At 51.4% G+C, this 10,962-nt stretch overlaps 6 protein-coding genes across 6 annotated transcripts; 3 read left to right on the forward strand and 3 right to left on the reverse strand.

The window, feature by feature from the left end:
• Positions 1-144: 144 nt before the first annotated feature.
• BDW47DRAFT_122300 (MOSC domain protein) lies at positions 145-1,714 on the reverse strand (the record flags this gene model as incomplete). Its single annotated transcript, XM_024815817.1, has 2 exons — positions 145-245; positions 310-1,714. The coding sequence occupies 2 exons, from the start codon at positions 1,712-1,714 to the stop codon at positions 145-147; spliced, it is 1,506 nt and encodes a 501-aa protein (XP_024675868.1).
• A 618-nt stretch (positions 1,715-2,332) lies between these two features.
• On the forward strand, positions 2,333-3,696 carry BDW47DRAFT_98689 (BTB/POZ domain-containing protein). Its single transcript, XM_024820697.1, has 4 exons — positions 2,333-2,563; positions 2,636-2,983; positions 3,076-3,349; positions 3,426-3,696. The coding sequence occupies exons 1-4, from the start codon at positions 2,343-2,345 to the stop codon at positions 3,465-3,467; spliced, it is 885 nt and encodes a 294-aa protein (XP_024675869.1). The 5' UTR covers positions 2,333-2,342; the 3' UTR covers positions 3,468-3,696.
• Positions 3,697-3,805: 109 nt separating this feature from the next.
• Positions 3,806-5,858, reverse strand: csn12. The gene is made up of 6 exons (XM_024820698.1): positions 5,177-5,858; positions 5,054-5,126; positions 4,853-5,005; positions 4,737-4,798; positions 4,266-4,686; positions 3,806-4,211 (listed from the first exon to the last, which is right to left on the reverse strand). Exons 1-6 carry the CDS (start codon positions 5,743-5,745, stop codon positions 4,128-4,130), a joined length of 1,362 nt encoding a protein of 453 aa, XP_024675870.1. The 5' UTR covers positions 5,746-5,858; the 3' UTR covers positions 3,806-4,127.
• A 202-nt stretch (positions 5,859-6,060) lies between these two features.
• Positions 6,061-7,424, forward strand: BDW47DRAFT_98695 (60S ribosomal protein eL20). The gene is made up of 4 exons (XM_024820699.1): positions 6,061-6,148; positions 6,504-6,688; positions 6,759-6,935; positions 6,995-7,424. Exons 1-4 carry the CDS (start codon positions 6,145-6,147, stop codon positions 7,151-7,153), a joined length of 525 nt encoding a protein of 174 aa, XP_024675871.1. The 5' UTR covers positions 6,061-6,144; the 3' UTR covers positions 7,154-7,424.
• A 475-nt stretch (positions 7,425-7,899) lies between these two features.
• BDW47DRAFT_98696 (cytochrome b5 reductase family protein) lies at positions 7,900-9,227 on the forward strand. Its single transcript, XM_024820700.1, has 4 exons — positions 7,900-8,040; positions 8,103-8,391; positions 8,453-8,527; positions 8,584-9,227. Exons 1-4 carry the CDS (start codon positions 7,996-7,998, stop codon positions 9,150-9,152), a joined length of 978 nt encoding a protein of 325 aa, XP_024675872.1. The 5' UTR covers positions 7,900-7,995; the 3' UTR covers positions 9,153-9,227.
• Positions 9,228-9,512: 285 nt separating this feature from the next.
• BDW47DRAFT_42278 (uncharacterized protein) lies at positions 9,513-10,103 on the reverse strand. The gene has a single exon (XM_024818993.1). It carries the CDS (start codon positions 9,984-9,986, stop codon positions 9,567-9,569), a length of 420 nt encoding a protein of 139 aa, XP_024675873.1. The 5' UTR covers positions 9,987-10,103; the 3' UTR covers positions 9,513-9,566.
• Positions 10,104-10,962: the final 859 nt, after the last annotated feature.

The following is a 10,962-nucleotide window of genomic DNA, read 5'->3' on the forward strand; positions in this document are numbered from 1 at the left end:
TAGTATTGGAATATCTTATAATATTACAGTAACATTTACATACAATCTCCCTAACAGTTCAGAACAGATATTTCCCCTTCTGAATGACACCATCCATAAGATTAGGTATACAGGCACTTAGGTACGTATACACTCCCAAATCAATCAAACCCCCTCCCACACCTCCCCCGGCTTCAACATCTTAATATAACAATGTTCGCCTCTCTCCAGAACCTTGATTGTATCATCAACGCGGAGGGTAAATTCTACCATCGTCAGCAATAACCCAGAAAGTACACCAAATAAACATCAGGAAAGAAGACAACATACCCCTAACACCCGGAACAAGCTGCATCCCCAACGCAGCATTCGTCCGGTCCCCAGGATCAATACACCTGTATTTTCTAAGTGAACGATCCGGTTCGGCACGGTGGCGCAGGCCTGTCGCGGGATCCACGTTGGGGAGTTTGCAGCGCATTGTGCGGCAGACTGTGTGGATTTCTGTATATTTATCATTATTATTATTATCATCATGGTCGTTATCAACATCATGGTCATTGATATGATCATGGTCCCCATTACGATCACAATTCAACAAGCGAGAGGAATGATAAACTCGAATCCTCTTCCACGAATCCTCCTCAAAACAGCCCGGCCCGGTAACAATGATATTCGCGCGAAAGCGACGCACAGAGAGATTGTCTATAGAACAGCGCGATGCAACATCATGCACGCTAGCCAGGTTAATGAGGTGGAGGGGATAAGCGTCCGCGAAAGCCGTGACGGGCTGAAAGCCGAGGGATTCTTTGCGGGGCGCGTTGCGGAAGATGGGGCGGGTGTGGGAGGGGATTGTTGCGAAGAGGGTTAGAGGCTTAGTATCTCTGTTGGGTTTGGTGGGTTGGAGGAAGTTGCGGAGGGATTGGGGGATGTACTCCCTGTAGTCGTATGCCAAGGGGCTGTCTTTCCAGATCTTGACGGGGGCGGTGGGGGTGCTCTTTGGTGGGGCGAGGGGGATGGAGATGGTGTGGTGGGTGGGGAGGAGGCCGATGGTTATTGCTAGAGACAGGATCGTAGTACGCATTCTGGTATACAGCGTAGTGTGTGTTTCATGGCCGTGTGGCAGAACACGCGGATAATAGATGATCATCACGCCCTGCGACTTGACCTCGTCTAAGTCCGGGCAATAGTCTGCGGACTGCGGGTCCGGGACCCAGATCTCAGGACGGATCAGTGCCAAACGGCTGAAGTGGCCGTCTCGCATGGTGCGGGCTGTCCAGTACGTTTCTGCTGGAGTTGACGACGTGGTGTTCTCACTGTCGACGGGCACATTCCCCGCGCAGTCAGGCTGCTGCCGGGGTGGTATATTCTCCGCGAAGCAAAAGTGGCGATCATAGACAAACCCCGTCGACACAGCATCGGCAGTTTCGAACTCGATGCCAGCACAGCTTTTAATGGGATAGGTGAAGAGGGCTTTCACGCGCCATGCTGGACGGCCTGTGTCGTCTGTGCTGTCCTCGGGGAGTCCATGTGTGTACTTTGGGTCGTATTCGTCGTGGAGGTTAGATTGGTATGGGGAGAGACCGAGTCGACGACATCCTTTTAGTTGGATGGATTGGTTTAGTTTGTATAGATGGCGTAGCAAGATGTATAGAGCTGGCAGGGTAGCTAGCCAGATTGTGATGGTTATGGCATGGTTGGGGGGGCTGGATTGTGACTCTAGTGGAGATTGAGTCATTTGTGATAGCTTCCAGCAAGTTAATGCCAATGCTAAAGAGAGTATATATAGTGATCTAGCCGAAAATATCAGAATATCAATCATGGGAAAAGGACCAGTTGATCGATGTTGATTTTGATGTTGAAGTTTGATCGGAACTGATAACCGATAAGCGATAACCGATAAGATTGGCCGATTTCGGCCTCAGGTGGGCATGCTTCACACCCTCTCAGTGATCTCTACATGACTGTAGTAGTCGAGTGTCACTGATTTTATAATGATTGAAAGTATTTCATCATGATCAATACATAGAATCTTGATATGCCATATCTTATACTCCAATGTGGTGGGTGTTGTGCTATCTGTTCCCCGCAATCTAGATCGTCCAAAATATATTTCCACATCCGGTAACCTTTCAATGTCATTAACAGCATCATGAATAGTAAAACAAATAAAGAAATCAAGCTATAAAGAAATAAAGAGGAAATCTACTAGAACTTAATCCATGAGAAGGTCTGAGTAAAGTATATACCATTGGTGAATAGTGAAGTAAGTGAACAAGGGATTGCTGGGCAAGTTCTTATCAGCTGAGACCCCCCTGAAATCTGTCGCACGCATTCTTTCTTCCTTTAACAACCATCTAACCATCATGCCACCACAACCGCAGAACAGTAGCTCCAGGCTGCTTTCAACTCGACGGCAGCTTCAATCCTCCCCAGACAGCTTCTCCTCCAAATACGGTGCTGGAAAAGCAACTCGACCCAGGCGTATCCTACTCCGAGACCCCAGTGGATCCCGACGTCTGGAGCGACGACAGACGCCTCAGGCTTCCCAGACATCCCAGACACTCCAGACTCCCCCAGACGAAACGTGAGAACATCTGTTGATCCTATAGTCTGGAAAATCCATCGAAGGAACAATACTAACCAGATGCGATAACAGATCCCTCACCCCCGCAGTCGTCACCATCTCCGTCGGTCCCGGCGGCCGCCTCTTCGCAGCTCACAGAGACATCCTGTGTCTCTCGCCCTACTTCGCCACCGTCTGCGCCCAATCTTCAGATTCTCCCGGCGGCACTCGCATCAACCTCCCCAACGAACAGCCCGAGGTTCTCTCCTGCATCCTCGAATTCCTATACAAGGGGGACTACTCCCCGCGCCTCCTCCGTAACAGACGCTACAACACCTGGGAGCTGGAGGGATCAAGAACAGACAGCGAAGGCCAGAGCTCCGGCGCGACGGTCTTCCATCATGCAGCGGGGGCGGAGATCCTCCGTGACACGGCTATTTAGTATGACCCCTTTCAAGCTGTCTACCCCGTCCAAGACATGGCCAGCTCGTCCAACAAAAAGAGGGAGAAAGCATTGACTAACCCACGAACAGTTGCTCCGCGCAAAAATACGGCCTCGAAAACCTAAAACGCCTCGCCCTCCGTAAACAAGGCCTCCACTCCGGCATCTCATGCGACACCATTCTCAACAGCGCGCGGTACGCCTACGCGCACACACCCGACGACGACTCCAACCTGCGGGCGCAGTACCTGGCGCTGATCATTGGCAGCCGGTCGACTTTCAAACGAAGCGGGACGATGCAGATGGAGATGGAGCGAGGGGGGAAGCTGTTCTTTGATCTATTTGTGGCTATGTGTAACCATATGGTGAGTCATACTGAATACTGGCCTATGCTAGGGCTTTGTTATATACTACACGAATGCTAACGGTGGTTTTGTATAGGACGATACGGAAGGGAGTAGGAGGTCAAGGGTCGGTTGTTGACGAGTCAACCCATACATTGTGACTACGACGATGGACGAAAGAGCTGGAATCTTATGCGGGCCGTATCTTTCCTACTCACCTACCTATAATAACTTCGGGGCTGTTGATTCTGACTTTCGGTGTGTGTACTGTGTTTTCTCCCCCTCGCACTGCTTGTACTATATCTATATCTATCACTCATCTCTCATCTGGGCTAAAATTTGCAATACCCAAATTGACACACTGCTACTATTTACTCAATGTTTATATCACGTTGACCAATATTATTCAATGCAGAATCGCATCGTAGACATCAAGCGAGTCAGTCATAAATCATAAATGTATTCCTATGTCGAAAAGGCTAGTCCATCATGTAGACAGTATACAGTGGGACCAAACCTTACGGTCAAGCTATACTAGGTAATAAGTATGGGTACAGTATGCATCTGGCATATGTCGTGCATAACCCCACATAGGAGGGAGAGAGCGCTGATGACCCGCCGGTGACACTTCTGCACGCCACCACATAGCCGAACCAGTCATCTTAGCGAGACCTCACGTTTAAACTTGGCAGGTTTGTCGTAGACTTTGCAAGGTCGCATGCGGATGAGAATGCCGAAGATCGGTCGCGTCTAGTAGACTAAAATGGTACTTCGACCCGAAGTTGTGTAGTGATACCGATTAAACCCCCGTGCCCGGGAAAGCGCCGCCTTTGCTGAGAACCACCATTCCCCGTTCACGGGCGATATAGCCCTTCATCAGACCCTACACTCTGTCAGCGGGACGAGATAAAATATCATGGATGGGCCGGGGACACACCTTGTAGATGAGATTCGACAGCAAGCACTCGACCTCGTCGATGTCGACCCGCGATTTCGCATCCGCATGGGTGCCGATGCGCAGAGCGGCCGCGAACTCCCCAACTGGGAGACGAGTCCTCCGGATCGGGGGCTGGCCCTCTTTGGGCTCCTCGAATCCGCCCGCGATGAAAACCTTGCGGAACAGATTGCGCAGGGCGATGTCGCGGCCGCGCTCGAGAGGCAGGTAGATGCGGCGCTTGACGAACTCTTCTTCGCCGGCTGACATTGCGGCGTCGAAGCCGACGAGGTCGCCTTTTCGGATGCAGTTGCAGAGCGGGCGGAAGAGTTTCTCGAGTCGGGGGAATTGGGCTAGAAGATGTTTGCTGGGCAGGGTATGTGTTGTGACGATGTGACAGGGGACGAGATACATGAGGATCAGTCTGGAGGGCGGGGGTTAGTGGGTGTACATAAGTTGAGTAGGGTTGCTCACTCTTTGTTTCTCGTCGCATTTCGGTGGCATAGTTTCCACGCGTAAGTCAGATGTTCCTCTGCCTACCGAGCCAGTGGTTATTTCCCCATACGTGATAAGATTCCAGAGGAACATACCTCTGTGTAGTTCTCATCGAGGAAGTGGATGACCCCAACGTAGTATTTGAAGGTCACGATGTGCGATTTAGGATAGGATTCCAGGTCGGGGAGATCTGCGGACGAGGCGTCAAGGGCGCGGAGGAGACTCTTGGACAGTCCCACGGAGTTGAGCTAAAACGATGTTAGCCAGACCACTGGCCCAGAAGACAAGCGCTTTACCTTGAAGTATGTTTTGAATAAAAGATTGATTGTATTATATATCCCCCATTTCCGCGATTCGTCAATCGGCGCCCTAAACCGGGTGAGCGATGGGCCAGCGGACAACCATTATAGACCACGCACCTGTCACTGAGACACAGTGTGAACATCCGATTGATCACACGAGCAGCCTCCTCCAATTTGGCGCTCTTCTCAAACTCCGCCGTGACGTCCTCCTGAAAGCGATCGAATCCCACGTCGTCTTGTGACGAGAGCTCCGCGTCGGCCTTGATCGCAAAGACCCTCAAGTATTTTCCCACCACATATAGACACGGGATGGTCCACGCCTGAAATATCGAGCTCGAGTATGCCCTAATCAGGATATTGGCCACCTCTTTCCATGCGTCGAACACCTTCGCCCAGCTCGCGCGAGAGGAGCGCTCTTCGATCCGAACGATCTCCCCGACCGCTTTCCAGTAGGCGGTAAAAACGTCCGTCCACCAAGTCTGCTCCTGTTTGGGGATCTTCACGCCGCCGATGTGAAAGAGAGAGTGGCGGAGGTCTTGGGAGACATGAGCGGCATTGGAGAAGTAGTAGAACGATTGCAATCGAGAGGGACAACGCGGTGACGCGACCGGTGTGAGGGCAGCGGCGAGATAGGGACCGGACCCGAGTCGTTGGCCTTCCTTAAAGTCGTCAAAGACCGACTCCATGGCGGTTACTGGAGAGTGTCTGTGAGATAATGAAACGGGTCGATTGAGCTCCCTAGTCAAGCAGTATCTATAAGGCACCGTGAGCCATCGGTCTCTTTCCCCACCAAGTTAACTCCGCGGATCCGTGGCTTGACCGCCCAATCGTGGCGGGTGTGGCTGACCATCCCAAAGGGGAATAGGTGCCAAGACCAGCCGCAGTCCCCAGTCAAGCCCTAGTTAGGGTTGAGCACTCGGCAACTCAGTTCAACTCACAAAAAATCCACAATTCCGCGACAAGATCAGCCGGCACACCTTTCGAGACACTAACCACAACAGCGTCAACAAAAGTAGGTCCCTTCTTGAACCGCGACAGCCTCATTGTCTTAAAGAAGCATATACTGACTTGAATTCCTTTTCCAGATGGGTGAGTTTTATCTCTTTTCCGAAAATTTCGCTTTCCGTGGTGGATCTGGTGCGGTGCTATTCCTGCGAACGTTGAACGACCTCCGATCGAAAATCAAAGAGAACCTGGGTATCCTCGGATGCGAACATATGAAACAGACGGAATGACTATGTTTTTCGATGGGAAGATGCTGGAAGGATCGAAAGTGAAGGGAAAAAATTGAACGACAGTCGCATATGGCCAAGACATGAACAGGAGTCTCGGAATTTTTTCACGGTGGACGGCCCACGTTTCGCACGAATTTCAACGCACTGGATCAGACCATTTGGATGGAGGCATCGCATTCCCCCTGACAGTCACTGACTCGTCTTTCCAGGGCGTCTCACCGAGTACCAGGTCATCGGGCGTCATCTGCCCACCGAGGCAAACCCCACGCCCAAGCTGTACCGCATGCGCATCTTTGCGCCCAACCCTGTTGTGGCCAAGTCGCGTTTCTGGTACTTCCTGACCCAGCTCCGTAAGGTCAAGAAGGCGACCGGTGAGGTTGTTGCTGTCAACGTTGTATGTGACCGAGCAGAAGGACCCCCCAACAGCATGGTACCAGGGCGATGTCGACTGACTCTACGTTTAGATCAACGAGAAGCACCCCCTCAAGGTCAAGAACTTCGGTATCTGGCTCCGTTACGACTCTCGCTCCGGCACCCACAACATGTACAAGGAGTTCCGTGAGATGAGCCGTACCGACGCCGTCGAGGCCCTCTACCAGGACATGGCTGCCCGCCACCGTGCCCGTTTCGGCTCCATTGCCGTATGTTCCCGTTTCCCCCGAGATCGAACCGCTGGGCCGGTTCTAACTGCAATCCACAGATCCTCAAGGTCGTTGAGATCGAGAACGCCGACAGCATCCGCCGCCCCTACCTCAAGCAGCTGCTCGGCAAGGACCTCAAGTTCCCCCTGCCCCACCGTTCCGCCAAGACCGGCAGCAAGCAGATCTTCTCTTACTCTCGTCCTTCTACCTTCGCATAAATGTGAACGTGGAGTTTGGGGAAAGGAGTGTCCAACGGAGTGTGCGGTGAACGACTGTTATGGCCATAGCATGCATGCAGGACACAGATCACGCGGGATACCGACGTGTATCTACCGTCCACGTCCTGGGCCGGATGGTTATGATGTCTTTTGCGTCCTCTGCAGCGAACTGAAATTATATTCCAAAAAATATCACGGGGTTCTTCAATTTTTTTCAATGTATCCATGTAGTGTAGATTGTGTGGGTCCGTAGAACACTACCTAATTATGCTGGGAGACTTGGACCTATATTTATGCCGCCCATTCATCACTAGCCCCGCCAGGATGTATATGCAGTTACCAGCATTGAAACAATGTGTGAGTTCACATGTAAAGTACATTTCTAGGGTCTGTCAGGTCTTCTGTCAAATAGAGAGCCTACAGATTTACAGTGTGTAAGAAAATTTGTGACAGATGATGCCACGGCTTGATTCTTTCTACCTCACGAGCCAATCCAGGTACAATCAGAAGTACAAAGCCAATAAAAACCTACACAAGTGTTGATCGATAATAAATATCCACTCGCAAAGAAACGGGACTGCAGTGGCATTATCGTGTCTGCTCCGTACTCCCGATTACAAGTGGGCGTAGGCTAACGCATACATAAGAGCTTAGTAATGCCCCGGCGCACAGTGTAGTGTTATTATCGTACCTTAACCTATTGCGTCATTCCGGCAATTCGGTTCCCCGAAAAGCGAAAGAGCTGATTTCCTGTTACTCCAGAACTTCTCTCCACTTCTCTCTTCATTCTTTCCATTCTCTCACCAATTGAACTACCCCCTTCCTCATCAATTGTAGCCATTATGTTTGCGCGTCAAGCTTTCCGCACTGCTCAGCCTCTGAGACAGGTAAGCTCGTTTACAATTTTAATTTTCCCTCGCCGTGTACGTGGGACTGACGACAGACATAGGCCTTCCGCAAATACTCCGCGGAGGCTGCCCCCAAGGCCCCCGAGCCCCCCAAGGGCAAGTCCTCGTTGACGCCCATCTACGTCGCTGTCGGTCTGACTGGTGCCGGTATCGGTCTGTACCGCTACAGCTCGGGGAGCACCCCCGCCGAGCGCCCCAAGGTCTTCGTCGGCGGCGACCAGGGATGGGTCGACCTGAAGCTGGCGAACGTTGAGGTTCTGAGCCACAACACGAAGCGTCTGCGCTTCGAGTTCGAGGACAAGGAGGCCGTCTCTGGCCTTCACGTCGCGTGTGAGTAGAGACCCAGTTGTTCTACGAACCGGTAGAGAGTTGATTGGGCTAATGAATACAGCGGCTCTCCTGACCAAGTTCAACCCCGAGGGCGGCAAGGCCGTTATCCGTCCGTACACTCCTGTGAGCGATGAGGGTAAGTCTAGCCAACAACAACAGCGCGACGTTGACATGAACTAACTGCCACACCAGCGCAACCCGGCTACCTCGAGCTGGTCGTCAAGGCCTACCCCAACGGACCCATGTCCCAGCACATCCACAGCATGAACACCGAACAGCGCCTGGCGTTCAAGGGTCCCCTCCCCAAGTACCCCTGGGAGGCGAACAAGCACGACCACATCTGCCTGATCGCGGGCGGCACGGGCATCACGCCCATGTACCAGCTGGCGCGCGAGATCTTCAAGAACCCCGAGGACAAGACCAAGGTCACGCTGGTGTTCGGCAACGTCAAGGAGGAGGATATCCTGCTGAAGAAGGAGTTCGAAGAGCTCGAGAACACCTACCCGCGCCGTTTCCGGGCCTTCTACGTGCTGGACAACCCGCCCAAGGAGTGGACCGGCGGCAAGGGCTACATCAGCAAGGAGCTGCTGAAGACGGTGCTGCCGGAGCCCAAGGAGGAGAACATCAAGCTGTTTGTGTGCGGTCCTCCGGGCATGTACAAGGCCATCAGCGGGCCCAAGGTCAGCCCCAAGGACCAGGGCGAGCTGAGCGGTATCTTGCAGGAGCTGGGCTACAACAAGGACCAGGTGTACAAATTCTAGGTACCTACTAGTGTGATTAGAGTAATACTGAGATAGATTTGATTTATATAATCACTTAGTAGTGGTGGATTTTCCATGGATTCATATCCTTATCCATAATGCTGTAATGAAGCAAACATATAATCATCCCATGTAATGAACCGTCTATCTAATGCCATACCATCCAACCTAAATTGCAACCTGCACAAAACAAAAAAAGAACAAATCTATCGACATGGACCGAATATACAGGCCAGACGCCTTGCCGCACCGACAATTCCATCGTAGACACAACGCGGGGTATCCAATCATCCAATCATCCATCTAATCAATCAATCAACCACAGAAGATACAAATCAAAAGAACAGAATAAAATGAACCCAAATAGAAATCCCAAAGAGAAAGATCGAAAGGTAGAAAAAAAAAAGATCAGGATCAATCATCCTTCGCCTCCAAACAAACATCCACCATCGAATCAATCGCCGCAGCCCTCTCCGCAGCCGTCAAAAAGCCCCCCTCAACCATCTGCGCCAGCGCATCGCCGACCCAATTCTGACAATTCCACTCCAGATCCGCACGACCGTTCTTGACCGGCGTGGCGGAGACAGCCTTCTTGATGGCGGGCCCGGCGACAGAGCGAGGGATGTCGGCGACGGGGATCATGCGGACGAGCTCGCCGCCTTCGCGGGGGTCCTGGTCGACGCCTTCTTCGAACTCGAAGAGGCCTTGGGTGCCGACGACGTGCATCGTGCGGGAGGAGCCCTGCGCGAAGACGAAGTGCAGGGCTGTGTGGCGGTATTCGGTGTAATCGAGAGGGGTGCCTTCGTAGACGAGGATGTAGGCTTTTGTGGACATTTTCTTTTCTTGATTCCTTCTTCTTTACTTTGGTTGAGTGATTGCTTGGTTTGTCACCGTTCGAGGAGAGAAGAGAGAAGAAAAGAAATAAAGGATATAGATAGGTCTCTCGTAGTAATAAGATTAAGATAGTCGACTCAATCCTACCTATACCTATATAGACTGGGTGCGCGATCGACCTAAGGGATCGATTCTCGACAGGTCGATAGGTCGATAGTAGGAGGATAGGATGATGTCAACGGTGCGGTGCGGTGGCTGTTAAGATCGACCACGACTCTGCCATGGCAGGTTGTCTTCTGCCTCGCTGTGTCTGTGTGAATCGTGGGAGAATAGTGTTGATTCTTTCCATATATTGCTTAAAGATTGTAGTAGACGTTTGAGACCCACAGACTAGAGGAAGACGCGAGGATGTAAAGTGGAAGAAGGTGTGCTGTGCAGAATCATAATTTAGGTCCCCCCGCTTTCTCCCCGTCGGAGCGACTTGCTTGCGCCTCACTAGATGGCCTTGGCCGTGATGGAACCAGGGAACCGGGAGGATCATTCATCTGTGTAATATGTTGTATTCGAGTCTATTGTTCTATTTGAGTATTCCGCTGAACTTATAGGGTAGATCTGACTATCGAAAGGTCTTGGATTGTTTCCTGGCTGTGGGTTAATGAATGGATCAACAGGCTTGTCAATGCGACCGTGCAACCGCCATGGAGCTTTCTCGCCTCCCGGGTGGTGGGGTTATGGGCGGCTGCAGAATTGTCACCGTGTCTGTAGTCTGATCCAACTCAACTATTGTATTTCTACAATCGAAGAAATTTTTTTTTTCTATATTTACTCGTATTGAAGGTAGGTTGATAGAGTTCAGAAAAAAAGGAAAGAAAAGAAAGGAAAAACAAGTACTCAATAATAATAAATTGATAGATCATTTTCAACCCAACAACCGTTGCTGTGCGTTTTCCCCGGGAGGTGTCACATCGTGGCCGTC

The sequence above is a fragment of the Aspergillus candidus genome (genome assembly GCF_002847045.1).
Source record: "Aspergillus candidus strain CBS 102.13 unplaced genomic scaffold BDW47scaffold_3, whole genome shotgun sequence".
NCBI classification, from domain to species: Eukaryota; Fungi; Ascomycota; class Eurotiomycetes; order Eurotiales; family Aspergillaceae; genus Aspergillus; species Aspergillus candidus.